Source organism: Protopterus annectens, chromosome 9.part0 (genome assembly GCF_019279795.1).
Source record: "Protopterus annectens isolate FY-2018-M chromosome 9.part0, PAN1.0, whole genome shotgun sequence".
Taxonomy (NCBI): Eukaryota; Metazoa; Chordata; order Ceratodontiformes; family Protopteridae; genus Protopterus; species Protopterus annectens.
The window spans coordinates 1732206405-1732232977 of record NC_056743.1 but is presented as its reverse complement, the minus strand read 5'-3'; the positions used below and the strand labels follow the sequence as shown (position 1 = coordinate 1732232977).

Genomic DNA, 26573 nt, shown 5'->3' with positions numbered 1-26573 from the left:
AGACTCCCCATAAAACAGGGATCTCTTGTTTGGTCCAGAAGTTGCCAGTCATTTCAAACTTCTATTGAAACAAGGTAAAATTATGAAGGACTGCAGACAGATCTTTATTACTTTGGTATTAATATACCAAGTCCACGTCTTTTGCTTGTATGTAATCTAGGCCTTCTTGTAAGGGCAGGAAAATGCCTAAGAAAAGATTCCTAGACAAACCAGACAGAGGTTTTATTTCTCCCTAGATAAGGCTGCATAACTGCATCATGCCCCCTTCTTGAGTCTATATTAGAAATGCGAAAGATTACTTTCATGAATATGTGTTCATCGACACATAAAGGTCGATGACTGAAAAGAGTGAACAACGCAAATGGAGAAATCGAGAATGCCGAACGTATTTCCTCTGGGGATGAGGAAGTAAATCCTTTTCCCCATTGTAGTGCGGTCCCAGAGTTGGTATATTTAAGTAGGGAGGCATTGGGGTGCAGGGGGGCTTGCCCCCCTGAAAAATGCTTAGAAAAGAATTTTACTTGATGTTTGCTCACTTAGGTTTACCTTACCTGTATGGCGCTGTTGCTTCCGGTATCACATTCGTCGTTCTCACTTTCGCTCTTTGCGTTGTTCGCTCTTTTCAGACATCGACCTTTATGTGTCGATGAAAACGTATTTGCAAAAGTAATCTTTCACGTTTCTAATATAGACCCCCTTTCCCATACATTTCAACTGTCCAAATTTAGCAGAATGGACAGATTTTTGCCTTAAATTTTTGGTGTGTTCCTCTTAAAATTTATGGTTTTCTGGATTCTAATGGCAAATCAGTGAGGAGTTAATTCACTAAATAATGACAGGCATTTGAGTTTCAGACTTCATATCCTTTAGAAAATGCATGGCAACACAAGACCTTTTATTCCACCAACTTTTATGAGAGCAGTATTTAAAATTTGTCCCTAATTTCCGGTCTTTGTCCCCCCATTATTTTCGGTTTTGTCCAGATTTTTTGTGCTAAGAGGTTGAGAGGTATGCCCCTTCCCCACCCTCTTCCATCTCTGCCCTGTCCAAAAGACTCACGTCATCCCTAAAAAAACTGGCTACTTATCACAACACCCAAGTGGGTTCTTTCTCCTTTGCAAGATAGATGCAGAATGATTTGGAAACAAATTCCTCCATTTGTTGGAATCCCTTCTCACAAACAGATACATTTCCTCTATCCCATCATCCAAACTTTAATCAAGCAAGATACAATAGAGTCAGTACCTCCACAATACATAGGAAAATGTTCTGTTATGGATTGTTCCTTGTGCCAAGAAAAGGAGACTGGAGACCAGTTTTGGACCTCTTCACAATCAACACTTTTCTCCATGTCCCATCTTTCAAAATCTTGTCACTACAGACCCTGTTACCTCTCATTCTCTCGCAACCCTTGATGATGTCTCTAGACTTAAAAAATGCATATCCTCCCATCCCGGCCCACCCTGTTTTCAGGAAATGTTTGAGGTTTTCTTGCTAATCACATTTTCAGTTCTCTGCTTTGCACTTTTGTTTTTTTTTTTACTGCTTCCAGATTCTTCACAAAGGGTTTAAACCATTATTGTTTTCTGCAAGACTCAAGGAATGTAGATGTTCCCTAAATTTTATGACCTGTTGATATAGGCACCATCACAGCAGATACTCTTGGTGCATCTCAGTTTTACCTTTTCCCTTCTTTAGGGACATGGGTTCACTATCAATCTCAAGATGTCAGCAATGCTATTAGCCCTAGACATGTATTTCTTGAGATGTAGGTTAAATGCCAAGGTCATTCAGGCTTTCTTACCACCAGACAAAGTCAAAAACCTAACTAGTTTCTTCCTCTCTTTTCTTCCCCTTCAGTCCTGTGCATCAAGGGAGTTCCTTAGAGCTCTAGGAATCATGGCAGCAATGATTACCATGATCCCCTTTGCCAGACTCCACATGAGGAAGATCCAGTGATACCTGAAGCACACCTGGTCCTGACGTTCACATCCTGTGGATGCATAGCTCCATCACATACCATGTCTAAAGAAGGAAATCCTGTGGTGAATAAAGCTCAACCCAGGTATACACTTTGCATTATAGACACCAAGGCGGGAACTGGAAACAGATGCATAAAATAACGGATGGACAGCATGGACATGCAATCAGAGGTAGAGGTAAAAAAAAAAAATCTAAGAACAGATCACATCAATCTAAAGGAGATGACAGCACTATTGCAGGCCCTACAGATCTTCAGTCACTACTGAAAACCAGGTTTTTTAATAGTGTTCACAGAGAATACTACCACCATGTGGTAGATAAAAAAGCAGGGGTCACTAGGTCTGGATGTTTTGGTTTGGGAGCAGTCCTCAAAAGCAAACCTCCCTCTCCAGTAGGTTTACATTCCCTCACAGGACAATGCTTTAGCAGACCGTCTAAGTAGATCAAAGAAAGACCTGCATGAAGGGTTGCGGGATATTGCTAAACATTGTCCACAATAGGGGTGCCCCAGATAGATCTAATTGCCTCTATCAACAATAAACAACTCACATTCTTTTACACCAGGACTTGCTGTCCTCAAGCTTGAAGAATGGATGCAGTGTCCTTTTCTTGGAAAGGGAGGTGTCTATTTGTGTTCCTTCTACTTCCTCTTCTTCCCAACGTCATTCTAAAGATGTGAATGAATGCCCAAAGATCCTACTAGTGACTTCCTTTAGGCCAAGGAGGCATTGATTCCCTTTTCTCTATCACTTATCCAAGGACAATCAGCAGAAACCTCCCTCCATAGTGGACTTGCACTGAGGAAAGTTTTTATGTGAACCGAAAAGCTTTGCTTTTTATCTTTGATTATTAAAATTACATGGTACATGGCTGAGTCTGATTTTTTACATTCAACGTATTTAGGAAAGAGATAAGTGTCAATACAAATCTACATTGGACTACTGTGTATCTCTTTACATATTTTTAAAAATATTGTCACATGACAAATGTTACACTATTCTAGATTAATTACCATTGATGAACAAGTATCTGACCAATTAGATTGTTTGGTACATGAATTTTCTAAGAGGGAATATAACTATGCTCAACTAGAGAATGAATGCCTGCTGACCATATGAGCATGGACATCTGTGGTAAAGCACTTCTTTTCCTTAACAGATAGAGAGTCTAATCATCCTAAAAATTTTAGTTAAGATTTACAACAACATATAATAGATATACAGAGGTTGTAAAAAAAAGATTATTTCCAGCCACTGGCATATTGTAGAATTATTAGTTTTGTCAGCAGAAACTATTGAAGAATGCCCTGCTTTTGACTATAAAAAGGACACAATTTAAAACAATTACTATGTTATAAGGAGCAGGACGTTATAATCAACAATAGTTTTACTCAGAAGAAAGAATATTTTGCATGTTGAAAGTGCTAATTTTGAAAAACATATTTTATGCACTAATATTTTTTTTTACATCCAGTTACTGGTAAAGTATAGACATTTAACAGCTATGTAGACTGTGACTCTACTAATATAGCATATATAGCTCTTTGCCAAGTGTGCTCTGAGTTTTCTGTGGGCAAGGCAAACAGAAAGCTCAAAGAGCATATCTGCGAGCATCTTTTCTGATATAAAATGTCAAATAAACACCAATGCATTATATAAACACATATTAGAGTCAGATTCTAAACGTTTTTAAAGTTTATGGCACTTAAATTGGTATTGTTAAGTAAGAGAGACGAAAACATACATAATAGGGCTGAAAGTGTAGAATATAGGTGGATTACGGCTCTAAGAGCTTACATGCACAATCAATTAATTTACAGCTGAGCATTGGATAATTATAATCTAAATATAATCAATTATGTTTTAATTTTCTATGTTTTTATTGTATATCAGCTTACTTAACTCTAACCAATAAGGTTTAACACTTGACCGGGACATAATTCTCTGTGTGTGGATTTAACTCTCTTTGAACAATGAATTTTTAAAAAACCTGAATAAGCTTCAGCAAAAGCTTGTTTGAGCTAGTTGGTTATTTTGCATCACTGTTTGGATTTAAGCTGATTGAATTTAATGCTGTTTTATGCTGTTTGGAGTCTTAATGCATTGGTCTTGAGATATTTTGTGGGATTTTTTCTCCTTGATGACTTGAGTTCTTTCTGGATTGATTCAGGAGCATACCTCTCAACCTGTTAGAGCAATAAATCTGAACAAAGTCATGCATAAAAGTGGGACAAAGGCCAAAAAATATGGAACATTTTAAATATTGCTCTTGAAACTTAGAAAGTTGATAGAATAACAGGTTTTGCATTAGCATGTATTTTCTGAAGGGTATGAAGTCTGAAACTGAAATGTCTGTCATTATTTTCTAACTTCAATCTTTAATGAGTTGTCACTAATTTGCCAGGAAAGCATAATTTTATGATAAATGGACCAAAAATGTGAGGCAAAAATCTGGACATTCTGCAAAAATCTGTACAGTTGAGAGGTATGAGTCAGGGTATGGAGTATCCTTTCTTACTCATTTTTGGATTCGGGAAAGAAAATGGGGAGATGAATAATTTGGCATAAACTAAACTCTGATACCATATTAGATATAAAAGAAACAATAGTTGTAAAAAAAAATCTGAACCTGTGGAAAATAAGTTAGGGTTGACTCACCATAACAGCTTGCAACTCAGACCCTGCTCTTGCATAGGTCACAGCAACTTCATATGACCTGTTCCTTATATATATTTATCTTTAAAGTCACATAGCCTCAGGCCTCTTTTTGTGCAACTTTAAATTTATGAACCTTCTTCACATTTGCTTTAACATGGGGTTGTAAAATATATTTGATCACAGTTTGGTGGATACATTTTCCTTCCATCACATGAGGGTGCAGAGCATTTTCCCCCAGCATTAATGTTTGATTATTCAAATGCAGCTTTGAAAAATCTGCAAGTTCATTTATTTGTATGATTCCAGCCTATGCTTCTTAGAGTTTTCATTTTCTTCCCTGTATTTGTAGATTTACTTTGCATTTCAGTTCTTTGATTTGGCATTTTTGCTTTTGACCATATAGCAGTTTGACACACAATGTGGAAGTAATGTAAGTTTAAAATTGCACACATTCTTTTGTTATTCATATTGCAGCTATTTTATAAGAACTTCTAAATGTTCAAGCATCTTAATTTTTTAATATGTAGTTTCTTATGCCTTATGTATAACTGTTGCAAAACTTAAAAAGCAACACAGCCACTTTGTAATTAAGTTAGACATGTATAGTTTATGTCATATGTCTGTAACATAGACAGCTAGAGTTCAAAGTGTGACATTGATACACAGATTCAAATATCGGTTAGCACAGTTGGAGGACTTGCTCGGGAGAGTTTGAATGAACGACTAATTTTGGGTCATCCCTCCTTAGGTGTGTGTGTGTGTGTGTGTGTGTGTGTGTGTGTGTGTGTGTGTGTGTGTGTGTGTGTGTGTGTGTGTGTGTGTGTGTGTGTGTGTGTGTGTGTGTGTGTGTGTGTGTGTGTGTGTGTGTGTGCATGCATGTGTGGTGTGTGTGTCTGTGTGTGTGCATGTGTGGTGTGTGTGTGAGTGTGTGTGTGTGTGTGTGTGGGGGGGTAATTGTGTGTGGAGTCTTACCTCCTGCATGACTGGCATGAAAGGGTTTACGTATCTTAGTAGGCAGCATATGGCAGACATGCTGAGAGACATGCCTGCTCGCCAAACTGTGTTTTGTAGATTAGCCATATGTGACATGTACATAAAAACAGGCATACATTATTGAGGCATGTCAGGCTACTGCAGGGATGAGTTTGGCATAATGGTTAAGGTCTTTCTTTACCACATAAACACAAAGAGCAGAATTTGATTCTGACCCTGGGTTTATAGCTAGGCTTAAAAGCATCCTTCATGGCAGCCTAGTATTCACTTATGGACATATAAGTCAAGAGAAAGTATCCACTCACCATGGTGGTGCCAGCACCAATGACATACTAGAATAGGTGCTACTTAGGCCAACTTTCAGTGGAGAATCTGAGACTTCAATGGATGATGTGCAGTGCAACAACCAGGTGATATTTGGAACAAGACAGAGAGGAAGGTGCTTGATCGTCTCCAGGCATGATTAAAAAAAATGTTCTAATTCTTTAATGCACCGGAAATTAACTTTTGTTAATAGAAACTATTTTGTTCTTTTTCTTTCTGTGTTAAATATTGACATAATAGCACAGGATGCCTTGGCAAGAAACACTTTAACTTTGCATTTTCCTGTTTTATATACAGTGCTTTTTTTTTCTTTAAAATGTAGATATTGATGAGTGCAATACAATGGGAATTTGTGGTCATTTTTCAGTATGTATCAACACAGAAGGAAGTTACATGTGCAAATGTCAGCAAGGATTCCAGTCAAAGTCTGGAAAGGATAAATTCACTGATGTAGCCACTTCTGGATGTGTAGGTAAGGGCATTATTGTAGTTGTAAATGCAGACCACTTACTCAAGCACAACGCTTTATAATTCTGTAATGTCATACATCTGCAACAAATGTAATCATCTGTGTGCATTATTTATATGTTCATTCATTCATTTTTAGATAACCTTTTTAATCCATTTCATGGTTGCTTGGAAGTTGGAGACCATATACAATACAGTAAAACAAAGGGCTGACTAGGATGTTAGTCAGTTACAGCTTTCACACACACACATGCACACTCATGATCTCACATATCACACACACACACACACACACACACACACACACACACACACACACACACACACACACAAACACACACACACCTTCAGGCAGTTCAGAGCATCTCCATTTCACCTGCTGCACGTGCCAAAAATGTTAAAAAAAAACTGCAGCTCATAAGCACAGAAGATGCATAGACTCCAATTAGAAGGCTTTTCAGGCTAAAGTGGGAGGGTGGCCAAATGGTTAAGGTGTTTGCCTTAAAAACACAAGGTGCAGGGTTTGAGTCTCACAAGGGATAATTGGCTAGGCTTATAATGGCTCGTAAGGGCAGTTAGAATAGTACTAACCTATAAACTAAAACTATAAAGCTAATCTTGAGAAGCAGGTCCTGTGAGGCAATAGTATTAACTGATGTCCTGTACTTATAATAGTTATTTTCTCCAGTAATATTAAGGTGTATCAGATTTACTATTCTAGTTAGTTAGTCACTGTGTTAATATCAAGGTTGTCAGACTTATACTAGTTAGATATCAACTCTGGTAATATCAAAGTAGCACTGTTGATTGCCTTGATCCTTTGCAGCAAAATCTCTGAACTTGAGGCCTTCCTTAGCATTGAATACATCAGCATTTGTGCAATAACGGAAACCTGGATCCAGTGTAGTGATTGCACTCCTGGTTTTCCATAGGAAAATGGCTATCAAGTGTTCACATCAACTGGTAATTGCAGAATATTACATGTATGTATTAATTGTACCTCACCACATTCTGCATAATACAGACTTGGGAATTGTTCAACTTGCAGTTGCACTCAGTAAAATTAATTATCATATTATATCCAATTACCAAACCCCATCTGTTACCTGCTTAAAACATGAGGAATATGATAAGCAGTTAGAAAATATAACCACTGAACCAAATTCCTTTCTTATGAGTGACTTCACCTATGCATATATAAACTGGTAAACATTTGCTATCAACTTCAAGTATGCCTAGCAGTTTCTGGACTTTCAATTGCCAGTATAGATAAACAGATTGCTCCTATTTATCAGATATGTTGATCATCTCATTCTTTTCCACAAATATTTTCCTCAGTTGTAGTTCCCCACTTGTTACCACTCCTTCATCAAATCTGAGCATCTTGTGAGTTTCTATATTAACATGTGGTTTACATCCCATGATAACAGTTATATAATTAGGAATAATTCCAAAATCAATTGCATACTACTAACTGATAGTATATCTCAAACCTTGTATTAGAGGCTGCAGCTTCCTCCTCTGAGTATTACTCCCTGCTGGATAAATATATGAAGGCATCTGTTACAGTCCAATGTAAGCATAAAGACAAGTTTATAACTAAATCAATATGGTGGAAATATCACATCAGTAGGCAGTATAATAATAATATATATATATATATATATATATATATATATCTATAGAAAGAGAGAGAGATACCCACTTCATCATTATAAAATGAATGAATTTAAAAGTAAGTCCTTCAAACTTACCACTAAGAAATATAAACAAAACTACAAACTTAGAATTACAACTAATTTAAAAGACAAACAGAGTGTGTTCTTCAGCTATATTAGGATGATGTGAGGTATTGCCAGCTATGCCAGGAGAATTAGGGCAGTGGATGTGTAACATATACCAGCACATCTAGCTGGGATTTAGTAAAGAATTGTATGTTATTTGAATATCAAACTGATTTGTACAGATGCTTGTGTTGAAAAAGTATTTGTAAAGTTGCTTGTGTTTAAAATGTACCAACAGTGTGCCCTGCTGGACAGAAAAGGAAATATACATGCATTATTGTAACTGTTTAATTGTATATGTTTAACAGAGGATAATGAAAGGGAAGAGGTTAATCTCAAACTTTAAAAATAGTAAGGAATTAAATTTCTGGGCCTAGGCCATAAAGATGTTATGTCACAATTTTGAATGAAGCCAGAGACGTAATGTCTGTAAGAATATGGTTTATTATCTCCTGTGGGAAGAGTGGAAGTTTTTATGGTTTTATGACTTCCAGCAGCTGTAGCAGATCTTAGCAAGGCTCTGAGTGTGTGTATTATTTACACATAGTTACTAAATCTTGTTAATTTCTAGAAATAGGGTGGTTGTATTGGGACCAGATGTCAGATGACCAGATGTATGTGATGTCTTTCTGGAATACATCACCAAAATAATGTTTAATAGTAGTTGAGATGAGGTGTCATTGCACTCTGTTTTGGAAACCTGACATAGAAAGATCACTCACCTACTTCATATTGCCATGCTGTACTAAGTACCTAAACTAGAGAATAGTAACTCTTGAGACTAGTAAGGAAAATATAATGAGATTAGTTAAGTATTGTTTTTCTGTAACTGTGTGAACCTGTCTACCTGTCTTATTTTTAATACTTCCTGTGATAGAAACTCTGCTGTTTATTGTAAATAGATATTTAGAATGTTCATGTTCTTTTATTATTTATTATTAAATATATTTTAACTTTTCATTGTGGCTGGTCCTTTAGAGAATATTTTAACCTTTGACACTACTCATATCTGTTTGGTGACTCTGTGGCCACTCCTGAAAGCCTTACTGCATTGGTCAAACTACCAGTCGTATTAATATTAATTTCACTCACTAGAATGTTGTACCCTTGTAAGAACCTTAAAGCAGCTGGCTTGGGAGTGTATGGTGGCATTAACTACCTTATAATCTGGGCAAATGTGACCATAGCTAAAAAAACCTGTGCCAGCCTTTCACATGTGTGTGTGTGCAAATCAAATCTCAAAAAGTGTGTGTGTGCCAGCTATTTGGAGCAGAGGCACAAAGCACTGATTTCACAGAGAGGATGGTGGAAAACTTGGCTTAGATACTCAGCTGAGAACTTAACTCTGCAACTTTGCCAGTGGTGGAACCTTACTGGGGACCTAGGTAGAAACAGAGAGAGAAATCCAGACCCCTGGCTAAGTGTGTTTCCTCTGTGCTCTTAAGGGAAATTGTGCTTGATGCAGAGAGCTGCAAATGGAATAACTGAGTGTATCCATTTTTGTTCCAAGTGAACATCCCTTTCCAGTGTCAGTGATGAGGATTCAGGTTCTTTGATTACTGGCCCAGTGAGTGGACTTCACATATACTATGGAAATTAGAAGTAAGCAATTATTTACTGTACCTACTGACTTGAGTATTATAGATCTATTATTCTCACTAACATTTTTTAAGTTATTGAGTATATTAGAATTGAAATAATAAGTAACAACATAGGTGACCTTGTTCCCCTTGATACACACCAATGTGGCTTTGAAGAAAGGCAGGTCATACCTGCTCAACCTCATTAAGATTTTAAAATGGTTACCGAGGCCATTCATTTAACCCATACAATCCATGCTGCATTCTTGATGTTGCCAAGACCTTTCTCAGTTTATCCTAAACAGATTATTGACAAAAATCTGCAAGTTTATTTATTTGTATGATTCCAGCCTATGCTTCTTAGAGTTTTCATTTTCTTTCCTGTATTTGTAGAGTTACTTTGCATTTCAGTTCTTTGATTTGGCATTTTTGCTTTTGACCATATAGCAGTTTGACATGCAATGTGGAAGTAATGTAAGTTTAAAATTGCACACATTCTTTTGTTATTCATATTGCAGCTATTTTATAAGAACTTCTAAATGTTCAAGCATCTTAATTTTTTAATATGTAGTTTCTTATGCCTTATGTATAACTGTTGCAAAACTTAAAAAGCAACACAGCCACTTTGCAATTTAGTTAGACATGTATAGTTTTTGTCATATGTCTGTAACATAGACAGCTAGAGTTCAAAGTGTGACATTGGTTCACAGATTCAAATATCGGTTAGCACAGTTGGAGGACTTGCTCGGGAGAGTTTGAATGAACGACTAATTATGGGTCATCCCTCCTTAGGTGTGTGTGTGTGTGTGTGTGTGTGTGTGTGTGTGTGTGTGTGTGTGTGTGTGTGTGTGTGTGTGTGTGTTTGTGTGTGCGCGTGTGCATGCATGTGTGGTGTGTGTGTGTGTGTGTGTGTGTGTGTGTGTGTGTGTGTGTGTGTGTGTGTGTGTGTGTGTGTGTGTGTGTGTGTGTGCATGCATGTGTGGTGTGTGTGTGTGTGTGGTGTGTGTGCATGCATGTGTGGTGTGTGTTGTGTGTGTGTGTGTGTGTGTGTGTGTGTGTGTGTGTGTGTGTGGGGGGGTAATTGTGTGTGGAGTCTTACCTCCTGCATGACTGGCATGAAAGGGTTTACGTATCTTAGTAGGCAGCATATGGCAGACATGCTGGGAGACATGCCTGCTCGCCAAACTGTGTTTTGTAGATTAGCCATATGTGACATGTACATAAAAACAGGCATTATTGAGGCATGTCAGGCTACTGCAGGGATGAGTTTGGCATAATGGTTAAGGTCTTTCTTTACCACATAGACACAAAGAGCAGAGTTTGATTCTGACCCTGGGTTTTTAGCTAGGCTTAAAATCATCCTTCATGGCAGCCTAGTATTCACTTATGGACATATAAGTCAAGAGAAAGTATCCACTCACCATGGTGGTGCCAGCACCAATGACCTACTAGAATAGGTGCTACTTAGGCCAACTTTCAGTGGAGAATCTGAGACTTCAATGGATGATGTGCAGTGCAGTAACCAGGTGATATTTGGAACAAGACAGAGAGGAAGGTGCTTGATCATCTCCAGGCATGATTAAAAAAAATGTTCTATTTATTTAATGCACCAGAAATTAACTTTTGTTAATAGAAACTATTTTGTTATTTTTCTTTCTGTGTAAAATATTGACATAATAGCACAGAATGCCTTGGCAAGAAACACTTTAACTTTGCATTTTCCTGTTTTATATACAGTGCTTTTTTTCTTTAAAATGCAGATATTGATGAGTGCAATACAATGGGAATTTGTGGTAATTTTTCAGTATGTATCAACACAGAAGGAAGTTACATGTGCAAATGTCAGGAAGGATTCCAGTCAAAGTCTGGAAAGGATAATTTCACTGATGTAGCCACTTCTGGATGTGTAGGTAAGGGCATTATTGTAGTTGTAAACGCAGACCACTTACTCAAGCACAACGCTTTATAATTCTGTAATATCATACATCTGCAACAAATGTAATCATCTGTGTGCATTATTTATATGTTCATTCATTCATTTTCAGATAACCTTTTTAATCCATTTCATGGTTGCTTGGAAGTTGGAGACCATATACAATACAGTAAAGCAAAGGGCTGACTAGGATGTTAGTCAGTTACAGCTTTCACATGCACACATGCACACTCATGATCTCACATATCACACACACACACACACACACACACACACACACACACACACACACACACACACACACACAAACCTTCAGGCAGTTCAGAGCATCTCCATTTCACCTGCTGCACGTGCCTAAAATGTTAAAAAAAAACTGCAGCTCATAAGCACAGAAGATGCATAGACTCCAATTAGAAGGCTTCTCAGGCTAAAGTGGAATGGTGGCCTAATGTTTAAGGTGTTTGCCTTAAAAACACAAGGTGCAGGGTTTGAGTCTCACAAGGGATAATTGTCTAGGCTTACAATGGCTCGTAAGGGCAGTTAGCCTAGTACTAACCTATAAACTAAAACTATAAAACTATAAAGCTAACCTTGAGAACCAGGTCCTGTGAGGCAATAGCATTAACTGATGTCCTGTTCTTATAATAGTTATTTTCTCCAGTAATATTAAGGTGTATCAGACTTACTATACTAGTTAGTTAGTCACTTTGTTAATATCAAGGTTGTCAGACTTATACTAGTTAGATATCAACTCTGGAAATATCAAAGTAGCAATGTTGATTGCCTTGATCCTTTGCAGCAAAATCTCTGAACTTAAGGCCTTCCTTAGCATTGAAAACATCAGCATTTGTGCAATAATGGAAACCTGGATCCAGAGTAGTGATTGCACTCCTGGTTTTCCATAGGAAAATGGCTATCAAATGTTCACATCAACTGGTAATTGCAGAATATTACATGTATGTATTAATTGTACCTCACCACATTCTGCATAATACAGACTTGGGAATTGTTCAACTTGCAGTTGCACTCAGTAAAATTAATTATCATATTATATCCAATTACCAAACCCCATCTGTTACCTGCTTAAAACATGCGGAATGTGATAACCATTTAAAAATATAACCACTGAACCAAATTCCTTTCTTATGAGTGACTTCACCTATGTAGATATAAACCGGTAAACATTTGCTATCAACTTCAAGTATGCCTAGCAGTTTCTGGACTTTTAATTGCCAATATACATAAACAGATTGCTCCTATTTATCAGATATGTTGATCATCTCATTCTTTTCCTCAAATATTTTCCTCAGTTGTAGTTCCCCACTTGTTACCACTCCTTCGTCAAATCTGAGCATCTTGTGAGTTTCTATATTAACATGTGGTTTACATTCCATGATGACAGTTATATAATTAGGAATAATTCCAAAATCAATTGCATACTACTAACTGATAGTATATCTCAAACCTTGTATTAGAGGCTGCAACTTCCTCCTCTGAGTATTACTCCCTGCTGGATAAATATATGAAGGCATCTGTTACAGTCCAATGTAAGCATAATGACAAGTTTATAACTAAATCAATATGGTGGAAATATCACATCAGTAGGCAGTATAATAATATATGTATATATATATATATATACATATATATATATATATATATATATATATATATATATATATATATATATATATATGTATAGAGAGAGAGAGAGAGAGATACCCACTTCATCATTATAAAATGAATGAATTTAAAAGTAAGTCCTTCAAACTTACCACTAAGAAATATAAACAAAACTACAAACTTAGATTTACAACTAATTTAAAAGACAAACAGAGTGTGTTCTTCAGCTATATTAGGATGATGTGAGGTATTGCCAGCTATGCCAGGAGAATTAGGGCAGTGGATGTGTAACATATACCAGCACATCTAGCTGGGATTTAGTAAAGAATTGTATGTTATTTGAATATCAAACTGATTTGTACAGATGCTTGTGTTGAAAAAGTATTTGTAAAGCTGCTTCTGTTTAAAATGTACCAACAGTGTGCCCTGCTGGACAGAAAAGGAAATATACATGCATTATTGTAACTGTTTAATTGTATATGTTTAACAGAGGATAATGAAAGGGAAGAGGTTAATCTCAAACTTTAAAAATAGTAAGAAATTACATTTCTGGGCCTAGGCCATAAAGATGTTATGTCACAATTTTGAATGAAGCCAGAGACGTAATGTCTGTAAGAATATGGTTTATTAGCTCCTGTGGGAAGAGTGGAAGTTTTTATGGTTTTATGACTTCCAGGAGCTGTAGCAGATCTTAGGAAGGCTCTGAGTGTGTGTATTATTTACACATAGTTACTAAATCTTGTTAATTTCTAGAAATAGGGTGGTTGTATTGGGACCAGATGTCAGATGACCAGATGTATGTGATGTCTTTCTGGAATACATCACCAAAATAATGTTTAATACTAGTTGAGATGAGGTGTCATTGCACTCTGTTTTGGAAACCTGACATAGAAAGATCACTCACCTACTTCATATTGCCATGCTGTACTAAGTACCTAAACTAGAGAATAGTAACTCTTGAGACTAGTAAGGAAAATATAATGAGATTAGTTAAGTATTGTTTTTCTGTAACTGTGTGAACCTGTCTACCTGTCTTATTTTTAATACTTCCTGTGATAGAAACTCTGCTGTTTATTGTAAATAGATACTTAGAATGTTCATGTTCTTTTACTATTTATTATTAAATATATTTTAACTTTTCATTGTGGCTAGTCCTTTAGAGAATATTTTAACCTTTGACACTACTCATATCTGTTTGGTGACTCTGTGGCCACTCCTGAAAGCCTTACTGCATTGGTCAAACTACCGGTCGTATTAATATTAATTTCACTCACTATAATTTTGTACCCTTGTAAGAACCTTAAAGCAGCTGGCTTGGGAGTGTATGGTGGCATTAACTACCTTATAATCTGGGCAAATGTGACCATAGCTAAAAAAAACCTGTGCCAGCCTTTCACATGTGTGTGTGTGTGTGCAAATCAAATCTCAAAAAGTGTGTGTGTGCCAGCTATTTGGAGCAGAGGCACAAAGCACTGATTTCACAGAGAGGATGGTGGAAAACTTGGCTTAGATACTCAGCTGAGAACTTAACTTTCCAACTTTGCTAGTGGTGGAACCTTACTGGGGACCTAGGTAGAAACAGAGAGAAAAATCCAGACCCCTGGCTAAGTGTGTTTCCTCTGTGCTCTTAAGGGAAATTGTGCTTGATGCAGAGAGCTACAAATGGAAATACTGAGTGTATCCATTTTTGTTCCAAGTGAACATCCCTTTCCAGTGTCAGTGATGAGGATTCAGGTTCTTTGATTACTGGCCCAGTGAGTGGACTTCACATTTACTATGGAAATTAGAAGTAAGCAATTATTTACTGTACCTACTGACTTGAGTATTATAGATCTATTATTCTCACTAACATTTTTTAAGTTATTGAGTGTATTAGAATTGAAATAATAAGTAACAACATAGGTGACCTTGTTCCCCTTGATACACACCAATGTGGCTTTGAAGAAAGGCAGGTCATACCTGCTCAACCTCATTAAGATTTCAAAATGGTTACCGAGGCCATTCATTTAACCCATACAATCCATGCTGCATTCTTGATGTTGCCAAGGCCTTTCTCAGTTTATCCTAAACAGATTATTGACAAAAATCTGCAAGTTCATTTATTTGTATGATTCCAGCCTATGCTTCTTAGAGTTTTCATTTTCTTCCCTGTATTTGTAGATTTACTTTGCATTTCAGTTCTTTGATTTGGCATTTTTGCTTTTGACCATATAGCAGTTTGACATGCAATGTGGAAGTAATGTAAGTTTAAAATTGCACACATTCTTTTGTTATTTATATTGCAGCTATTTTATAAGAACTTCTAAATGTTCAAGCATCTTAATTTTTAATATGTAGTTTCTTATGCCTTATGTATAACTGTTGCAAAACTTAAAAAGCAACACAGCCACTTTGCAATTAAGTTAGACATGTATAGTTTTTGTCATATGTCTGTAACATAGACAGCTAGAGTTCAAAGTGTGACATTGATACACAGATTCAAATATCGGTTAGCACAGTTGGAGGACTTGCTCGGGAGAGTTTGAATGAACGACTAAGTTTGGGTCATCCCTCCTTAGGGGTGTGTGTGTGTGTGTGTGTGTGTGTGTGTGTGTGTGTGTGTGTGTGTGTGTGTGTGTGTGTGTCTGTGTGTGTGTGTGTGTGTGTGTGTGCATGCATGTGTGGTGTGTGTGTGTGTGTGTGCATGCATGTGTGGTGTGTGTGTCTGTGTGTGTGCATGCATGTGTGGTGTGTGTGTGAGTGTGTGTGTGTGTGTGGGGGTAATGTGGAAGTAATGTAAGTTTAAAATTGCACACATTCTTTTGTTATTTATATTGCAGCTATTTTATAAGAACTTCTAAATGTTCAAGCATCTTAATTTTTTAAAATGTAATTTCTTATGCCTTATGTATAACTGTTGCAAAACTTAAAAAGCAACACAGCCACTTTGCAATTAAGTTAGACATGTATAGTTTTTGTCATATGTCTGTAACATAGACAGCTAGAGTTCAAAGTGTGACATTGATACACAGATTCAAATATCAGTTAGCACAGTTGGAGGACTTGCTCGGGAGAGTTTGAATGAATGACTAATTTTGGGTCATCCCTCCTTAGGGGTGTGTGTGTGTGTGTGTGTGTGTGTGTGTGTGTGTGTGTGTGTGTGCATGCATGTGTGGTGTGTGTGTCTGTGTGTGTGCATGCATGTGTGGTGTGTGTGTCTGTGTGTGTGCATGCATGTGTGGTGTGTGTGTGAGTGTGTGTGTGTGTATGGGGTAATTGTGTGTGGAGTCTTACCTCCTGCATGACTGGCATGAAAGGGTTTACGTATCTTAGTAGGCAGCATATGGCAGACATGCTGAGAGACATGCCTGCTCGCCAAACTATGTTTTGTAGATTAGCCATATGTGACATGTTCATAAAAACAGGCATTATTGAGGCATGTCAAGCTACTGCAGGGATGAGTTTGGCATAATGGTTAAGGTCTTTCTTTACCACATAGACACAAAGAGCAGAGTTTGATTCTGACCCTGGGTTTTTAGCTAGGCTTAAAATCATCCTTCATGGCAGCCTAGTATTCACTTATGGACATATAAGTCAAGAGAAAGTATCCACTCACCATGGTGGTGCGAGCACCAATGACCTGCTAGAATAGGTGCTTCTGAGGCCAACTTTCAGTGGAGAATCTGAGACTTCAATGGATGATGTGCAGTGCAGTATCCAGGTGATATTTGGAACAAGACAGAGAGGAAGGTGCTTGATCATCTCCAGGCATGATTAAAAAAAATTTTCTAATTATTTAATGCACCAGAAATTAACTTTTGTTAATAGAAACTATTTTGTTCTTTTTCTTTCTGTGTAAAATATTGACATAATAGCACAGGATGCCTTGGCAAGAAACACTTTAACTTTGCATTTTCCTGTTTTATATACAGTGCTTTTTTTTCTTTAAAATGCAGATATTGATGAGTGCAATACAATGGGAATTTGTGGTCATTTTTCAGTATGTATCAACACAGAAGGAAGTTACATGTGCAAATGTCAGCAAGGATTCCAGTCAAAGTCTGGAAAGGATAATTTCACTGATGTAGCCACTTCTGGATGTGTAGGTAAGGGCATTATTGTAGTTGTAAACGCAGACCACTTACTCAAGCACAACGCTTTATAATTCTGTAATGTCAAACATCTGCAACAAATGTAATCATCTGTGTGCATTATTTATATGTTCATTCATTCATTTTCAGGTAACCTTTTTAATCCATTTCATGGTTGCTTGGAAGTTGGAGACCATATACAATACAGTAAAACAAAGGGCTGACTAGGATGTTAGTCAGTTACAGCTTTCACACGCACACATGCACACTCATGATCTCACATATCACACACACACACACACACACCTTCAGGCAGTTCAGAGCATCTCCATTTCACCTGCTGTAAGTGCCTAAAATGTTAAAAAAAAACTGCAGCTCATAAGCACAGAAGATGCATAGACTCCAATTAGAAGGCTTCTCAGGCTAAAGCTAACCTTGAGAACCAGGTCCTGTGAGGCAATAGCATTAACTGGTGTCCTGTAGTTATAATAGTTATTTTCTCCAGTAATTTTAAGGTGTATCAGAATTACTATACTAGTTAGTTAGTCACTGTGTTAATATCAAGGTTGTCAGACTTATACTAGTTAGATATCAACTCTGGTAATATCAAAGTAGCACTGTTGAATGCCTTGATCCTTTGCAGCAAAATCTCTGAACTTGAGGCCTTCCTTAGCATTGAAAACATCAGCATTTGTGTAATAACAGAAACCTGGATCCAGAGTAGTGATAGCACTCCCGGTTTTCCATAGGAAAATGGCTATCAAGTGTTCACATCAACTGGTAATTGCAGAATATTACATGTATGTATTAATTGTACCTCACCACATTCTGCATAATACAGACTTGGGAATTGTTCAACTTGCAGTTGAACTCAGTAAAATTAATTATCATATTATATCCAATTACCAAACCCCATCTGTTACCTGCTTAAAACATGAGGAATGTGACAACCAGTTAGAAAAAATAACCACTGAAACAAATTCCTTTCTTATGAGTGACTTCACCTATGCAGATATAAACTGGTAAACATTTGCTATCAACTTCAAGTATGCCTAGCAGTTTCTGGACTTTTAAATGCCAATATACATAAACAGATTGCTCCTATTTATCAGATATGGTGATCATCTCATTCTTTTCTTCAAATATTTTCCTCAGTTGTAGTTCCCCACTTGTTACCACTCCTTCGTCAAATCTGAGCATCTTGTGAGTTTCTATATTAACATGTGGTTTACATCCCATGATGACAGTTATATAATTAGGAATAATTCCAAAATCAATAGCATACTACTAACTGATAGTATATCTCAAACCTTGTATTAGAGGCTGCAACTTCTTCCTCTGAGTATTACTCCCTGCTGGATAAATATATGAAGGCATCTGTTACAGTCCAATGTAAGCATAATGACAAGTTTATAACTAAATCAATATGGTGGAAATATCACATCAGTAGGCAGTATAATATATATATTTATATATATATATATATATATATATATATATATATAGAGAGAGAGAGAGAGATACCCACTTCATCATTATAAAATGAATGCATTTAAAAGTAAGTCCTTCAAACTTACCACTAAGAAATATAAACAAAACTACAAACTTACAATTACAACTAATTTAAAAGACAAACAGAGTGTGTTCTTCAGCTATATTAGGATGATGTGAGGTATTGCCAGCTATGCCAGGAGAATTAGGGCAGTGGATGTGTAACATATACCAGCACATCTAGCTGGGATTTAGTAAAGAATTGTATGTTATTTGAATATCAAACTTATTTGTACAGATGCTTGTGTTGAAAAAGTATTTGTAAAGCTGCTTGTGTTTAAAATGTACCAACAGTGTGCCCTGCTGTACAGAAAAGGAAATATACATGCATTATTGTAACTGTTTAATTGTATATGTTTAACAGAGGATAATGAAAGGGAAGAGGTTAATCTCAAACTTTAAAAGTAGTAAGGAATTAAATTTCTGGACCTAGGCCATAAAGATGTTATGTCACAATTTTGAATGAAGCCAGAGACGTAATGTCTGTAAGAATATGGTTTATTAGATCCTGTGGGAAGAGTGAAAGTTTTTATGGTTTTATGACTTCCAGGAGCTGTAGCAGATCTTAGCAAGGCTCTGAGTGTGTGTATTATTTACACATAGTTACTAAACCCTGTTAATTTCTAGAAATAGGGTGGTTGTATTGGGACCAGATGTCAGATGACCAGATGTATGTGATGTCTTTCTGGAATACATCACCAAAATAATGTTTAATACTAGTTGAGATGTGGTGTCATTGCACTCTGTTTTGGAAACCTGACATAGAAAGATCACTCACCTACTTCATATTGTCTTGCTGTACTAAGTACCTAAACTAGAGAATAGTAACTCTTGAGACTAGTAAGGAAAATATAATGAGATTAGTTAAGTATTGTTTTTCTGTAACTGTGTGAACCTGTCTACCTGTCTTATTTTTAATACTTCCTGTGATTGAAACTCTGCTGTTTATTGTAAATTGATTTTTAGAATTTTTCATGTTCTTTTATTATTTATTATTAAATATATTTTAACTTTTCATTGTGGCTGGTCCTTTAGAGAATATTTTAACCTTTGACATTACTCATATCTGTTTGGTGACTCTGTGGCCACTCCTGAAAGCCTTACTGCATTGGTCAAACTACCATTCGTATTAATATTAATTTCACTCACTATAATTTTGTACCCTTGTAAGAACCTTAAAGCATCTGGCTTGGGAGTGTATGGTGGCATTAACTACCTTATAATCTGGGCAGATGTGACCATAGCTAAAAAAAACTGTGCCAGCCTTTCACATGTGTGTGTGTGTGTGTGTGTGTGTGTGTGTGTGTGTGTGTGTGTGTGTGTGTGCAAATCAAATCTCAAAAAGTGTGTGTGTGCCAGCTATTTGGAGCAGAGGCACAAAGCACTGATTTCACAGAGAGGATGGTGGAAAACTTGGCTTAGATACTCAGCTGAGAACTTAACTCTGCAACTTTGCCAGTGGTGGAACCTTACTGGGGACCTAGGTAGAAACAGAGAGAGAAATCCAGACCCCTGGCTAAGTGTGTTTCCTCTGTGCTTTTAAGGGAAATTGTGCTTGATGCAGAGAGCTGCAAATGGAAATACTGAGTGTATCCATTTTTGTTCCAAGTGAACATCCCTTTCCAGTGTCAGTGATGAGGATTCAGGTTCTTTGATTACTGGCCCAGTTAGTGGACTTCACATATACTATGGAAATTAGAAGTAAGCAATTATTTACTGTACCTACTGACTTGAGTATTATAGATCTATTATTCTCACTAACATTTTTTAAGTTATTGAGTGTATTAGAATTGAAATAATAAGTAACAACATAGGTGACCTTGTTCCCCTTGATACACACCAATGTGGCTTTGAAGAAAGGCAGGTCATACCTGCTCAACCTTATTAAGATTTTAAAATGGTTACCGAGGCCATTCATTTAGCCCATACAATCCATGCTGCATTCTTGATGTTGCCAAGGCCTTTCTCAGTTTATCCAAAACAGATTATTGACAAAAATCTGCAAGTTCATTTGTTTGTATGATTCCAGCCTATGCTTCTTAGAGTTTTCATTTTCTTCCTTGTATTTGTAGATTTACTTTGCATTTCAGTTCTTTGATTTGGCATTTTTGCTTTTGACCATATAGCAGTTTGACATGCAATGTGGAAGTAATGTAAGTTTAAAATTGCACGCATTCTTTTGTTATTCATATTGCAGCTATTTTATAAGAACTTCTAAATGTTCAAGCATCTTAATTTTTTAATATGTAGTTTCTTATGCCTTATGTATAACTGTTGCAAAACTTAAAAAGCAACACAGCCACTTTGCAATTAAGTTAGACATGTATAGTTTTTGTCATATGTCTGTAACATAGACAGCTAGAGTTCAAAGTGTGACATTGATACACAGATTCAAATATTGGTTAGCACAGTTGGAGGACTTGCTCGGGAGAGTTTGAATGAACGACTAATTTTGGGTCATCCCTCCTTAGGTGTGTGTGTGTGTGTGTGTGTGTGTGTGTGTGTGTGTGTGTGTGTGTGTGTGTGTGTGTGTGTGTGTGTGTGTGTGTGTGTGTGCATGCATGTGTGGTGTGTGTGTGAGTGTGTGTGTGTGTGTGGGGGTAATTGTGTGTGGAGTCTTACCTCCTGCATGACTGGCATGAAAGGGTTTACGTATCTTAGTAGGCAGCATATGGCAGACATGCTGAGAGACATGCCTGCTCGCCAAACTGTGTTTTGTAGATTAGCCATATGTGACATGTACATAAAAACAGGCATACATTATTGAGGCATGTCAGGCTACTGCAGGGATGAGTTTGGCATAATGGTTAAGGTCTTTCTTTACCACATAGACACAAAGAGCAGAGTTTGATTCTGACCCTGGGTTTTTAGCTAGGCTTAAAATCATCCTTCATGGCAGCCTAGTATTCTCTTATGGACATATAAGTCAAGAGAAAGTATCCACTCACCATGGTGGTGCCAGCACCAATGACCTACTAGAATAGGTGCTACTTAGGCCAACTTTCAGTGGAGAATCTGGGACTTCAATGGATGATGTGCAGTGCAGTAACCAGGTGATATTTGGAACAAGACAGAGAGGAAGGTGCTTGATCGTCTCCAGGCATGATTAAAAAAAATGCTCTAATTCTTTAATGCACCAGAAATTAACTTTTGTTAATCGAAACTATTTTGTTCTTTTTCTTTCTGTGTAAAATATTGACATAATAGCACAGGATGCCTTGGCAAGAAACACTTTAACTTTGCATTTTCCTGTTTTATATACAGTGCTTTTTTTTTCTTTAAATGCAGATATTGATGAGTGCAATACAATGGGAATTTGTGGTCATTTTTCAGTATGTATCAACACAGAAGGAAGTTACATGTGCAAATGTCAGCAAGGATTCCAGTCAAAGTCTGGAAAGGATAATTTCACTGATGTAGCCACTTCTGGATGTGTAGGTAAGGGCATTATTGTAGTTGTAAACGCAGACCACTTACTCAAGCACAACACTTTATAATTCTGTAATGTCATACATCTGCAACAAATGTAATCATCTGTGTGCATTATTTATATGTTCATTTATTCATTTTCAGATAACCTTTTTAATCCATTTCATGGTTGCTTGGAAGTTGGAGACCATATACAATACAGTAAAACAAAGGGCTGACTAGGATGTTAGTCAGTTACAGCTTTCACACACACACATGCACACTCATGATCTCACATATCACACAAACAAACACAAACACAAACACACACACACACACCTTCAGGCAGTTCAGAGCATCTCCATTTCACCTGATCCACGTGCCTAAAATGTTAAAAAAAAACTGCAGCTCATAAGCACAGAAGATGCATAGACTCCAATTAGAAGGCTTCTCAGGCTAAAGCTACCTTGAGAACCAGGTCTTGTGAGGCAATAGCATTAACTGATGTCCTGTACTTATAATAGTTATTTTCTCCAGTAATATTAAGGTGTATCAGACTTATTATACTAGTTAGTTAGTCACTGTGTTAATATCAAGGTTGTCAGACTTATACTAGTTAGATATCAACTCTGGTAATATCAAAATAGCACTGTTGAATGCCATGATCCTTTGCAGCAAAATCTCTGAACTTGAGGCCTTCCTTAGCATTAAAAACATCAGCATTTGTGCAATAACAGAAACCTGGATCCAGAGTAGTGATAGCACTCCTGGTTTTCCATAGGAAAATGGCTATCAAGTGTTCACATCAACTAGTAATTGCAGAATATTACATGTATGTATTAATTGTACCTCACCACATTCTGTATAATACAGACTTGGGAATTGTTCAACTTACAGTTGCACTCAGTAAAATTAATTATCATATTATATCCAATTACCGAACCCCATCTGTTACCTGCTTAAAACATGAGGACTGTGATAACCAGTTAGAAAAAATAACCACTGAACCAAATTCCTTTCTTATGAGTGACTTCACCTATGCAGATATAAACTGGTAAACATTTGCTATCAACTTCAAGTATGCCTAGCAGTTTCTGGACTTTTAAATGCCAATATACATAAACAGATTGCTCCTATTTATAGATATGTTGATCATCTCATTCTTTTCCTCAAATATTTTCCTCAGTTGTAGTTCCCCACTTGTTACCACTCCTTCGTCAAATCTGAGCATCTTGTGAGTTTCTATATTAACATGTGGTTTACATCCCATGATAACAGTTATATAATTAGGAATAATTCCAAAATCAATTGCATACTACTAACTGATAGTATATCTCAAACCTTGTATTAGAGGCTGCAGCTTCCTCCTCTGAGTATTACTCCCTGCTGGATAAATATATGAAGGCATCTGTTACAGTCCAATGTAAGCATAATGACAAGTCTATAACTAAATCAATATGGTGGAAATATCACATCAGTAGGCAGTATAATAATATATATATGTATATATATATATATATATATATATATATATATATGTGTATAGAGAGAGATACCCACTTCATCATTATAAAATGAATGAATTTAAAAGTAAGTCCTTCAAACTTACCACTAAGAAATATAAACAAAACTACAAACTTACAATTACAACTAATTTAAAAGACAAACAGAGTGTGTTCTTCAGCTATATTAGGGTGATGTGAGGTATTGCCAGCTATGCCAAGAGAATTAGGGCAGTGGATGTGTAACATATACCAGCACATCTAGCTGGGATTTAGTATAGAATTGTATGTTATTTGAATATCAAACTGATTTGTACAGATGCTTGTGTTGAAAAAGTATTTGTAAAGCTGCTTGTGTTTAAAATGTACCAACAGTGTGCCCTGCTGGACAGAAAAGGAAATATACATGCATTATTGTAACTGTTTAATTGTATATGTTTAACAGAGGATAATGAAAGGGAAGAGGTTAATCTCAAACTTTAAAAATAGAAAGAAATTAAATTTCTGGGCCTAGGCCATAAAGATGTTATGTCACAATTTTGAATGAAGCCAGAGACATAATGTCTGTAAGAATATGGTTTATTAGCTCCTGTGGGAAGAGTGGAAGTTTTTATGGTTTTATGACTTCCAGGAGCTGTAGCAGATCTTAGCAAGGCTCTGAGTGTGTGTATTATTTACACATAGTTACTAAATCCTGTTAATTTCTAGAAATAGGGTGGTTGTATTGGGACCAGATGTCAGATGACCAGATGTATGTGATGTCTTTCTGGAATACATCACCAAAATAATGTTTAATACTAGTTGAGATGAGGTGTCATTGCACTCCGTTTTGGAAACCTGACATAGAAAGATCACTCACCTACTTCATATTGCCTTGCTGTACTAAGTACCTAAACTAGAGAATAGTAACTCTTGAGACTAGTAAGGAAAATATAATGAGATTAGTTAAGTATTGTTTTTCTGTAACTGTGTGAACCTGTCTACCTGTCTTATTTTTAATTCTTCCTGTGATTGAAACTCTGCTGTTTATTGTAAATAGATATTTAGAATTTTCATGTTCTTTTATTATTTATTATTAAATATATTTTAACTTTTCATTGTGGCTGGTCCTTTAGAGAATATTTAACCTTTGACACTACTCATATCTGTTTGGTGACTCTGTGGCCACTCCTGAAAGCCTTACTGCATTGGTCAAACTACCATTCGTATTAATATTAATTTCACTCACTATAATTTTGTTCCCTTGTAAGAACCTTAAAGCAGCTGGCTTGGGAGTATATGGTGGCATTAACTACCTTATAATCTGGGCAGATGTGACCATAGCTAAAAAAACCTGTGCCAGCCTTTCACATGTGTGTGTGTGTGTGTGTGTGTGTGTGTGTGTGTGCAAATCACATCTCAAAAAGTGTGTGTGTGCCAGCAATTTGGAGCAGAGGCACAAAGCACTGATTTCACAGAGAGGATGGTGGAAAACTTGGCTTAGATACTCAGCTGAGAACTTAACTCTGCAACTTTGCCAGTGGTGGAACATTTCTGGGGACCTAGCTAGAAACAGAGAGAGAAATCCAGACCCCTGGCTAAGTGTGTTTCCTCTGTGCTCTAAAGGGAAATTGTGCTTGATACAGAGAGCTGCAAATGGAAATACTGAGTGTATCCATTTTTGTTCCAAGTGAACATCCCTTTCCAGTGTCAGTGATGAGGATTCAGGTTCTTTGATTACTGGCCCAGTGAGTGGACTTCACATATACTATGGAAATTAGAAGTAAGCAATTATTTACTGTACCTACTGACTTGAGTATTATAGATCTATTATTCTCACTAACATTTTTTAAGTTATTGAGTATATTAGAATTGAAATAATAAGTAACAACATAGGTGACCTTGTTCCCCTTGATATACACCAATGTGGCTTTGAAGAAAGGCAGGTCATACCTGCTCAACCTCATTAAGATTTTAAAATGGTTACCGAGGCCATTCATTTAACCAATACAATCCATGCTGCATTCTTGATGTTGCCAAGGCCTTTCTCAGTTTATCCTAAACAGATTATTGACAAACTCTTCCAAGTCAACATTAATCCATACTTAATTTGCTGGATTGGGAATTGACTGCCTGGCAGAACCCATAGTATTAAGGTTTGGGGGGTGTTTGCTCTAGACATAAAAACATAACCAACAATACCCCTTAGGAATCTGTCCTTGGTTCCCTCCTCTTTTGCATATACTGTTCTGGCATGAATGCTGACATCAACAAACTATGGCTAACCAAGTTTTCTGATGCTTATAAAATGGGCACAGAAATCATTTTGCATTCTGCTACTAAATTCTCCAGCAAAGACTAGACAGAGCAAATGATTGGTGTGTTAATTATGAGCCGACTCTCAAAGCCAAGCAATGCAATATTGTCTCCTTTGATAAATCCAGCATTACATATGCTTCAAATATACATGATGTCCTTCCTTAGATCACTGCTGCAGAATTCCAAACTGTTGGGCTATCTTTCCAAATCCAGATGGGAAACCAAATCTAAAACCTTCCATAGAGACATATATCTAATGAATGACCCAAGGCCATGGGCATAAGGGTTCGTAAGCAAACGTATATGCATAAATCCTCAGACTATTTTGCCACATGTCGGAACACAGGTCTCAGACCTGTTTGTCTGTTCTTCAAGTAGTTCTTGGTATCATTGGCCTTC

At 36.7% G+C, this 26573-nt stretch overlaps 1 protein-coding gene across 1 annotated transcript in view; it reads left to right on the top strand.

Annotated features, from left to right (window-relative positions):
* Nucleotides 1-11569: 11569 nt before the first annotated feature.
* LOC122810772 (adhesion G protein-coupled receptor E1-like) overlaps nucleotides 11570-26573 on the top strand; it is a 268188-nt gene continuing 253184 nt past the window's right edge. Inside the window, exons 1-3 of the mRNA XM_044082333.1 lie at nucleotides 11570-11699; nucleotides 17281-17430; nucleotides 22255-22404. Coding sequence (XP_043938268.1) covers nucleotides 11570-11699; nucleotides 17281-17430; nucleotides 22255-22404 — 430 coding nt within the window. The remainder of the gene's footprint in view (nucleotides 11700-17280; nucleotides 17431-22254; nucleotides 22405-26573) is intronic.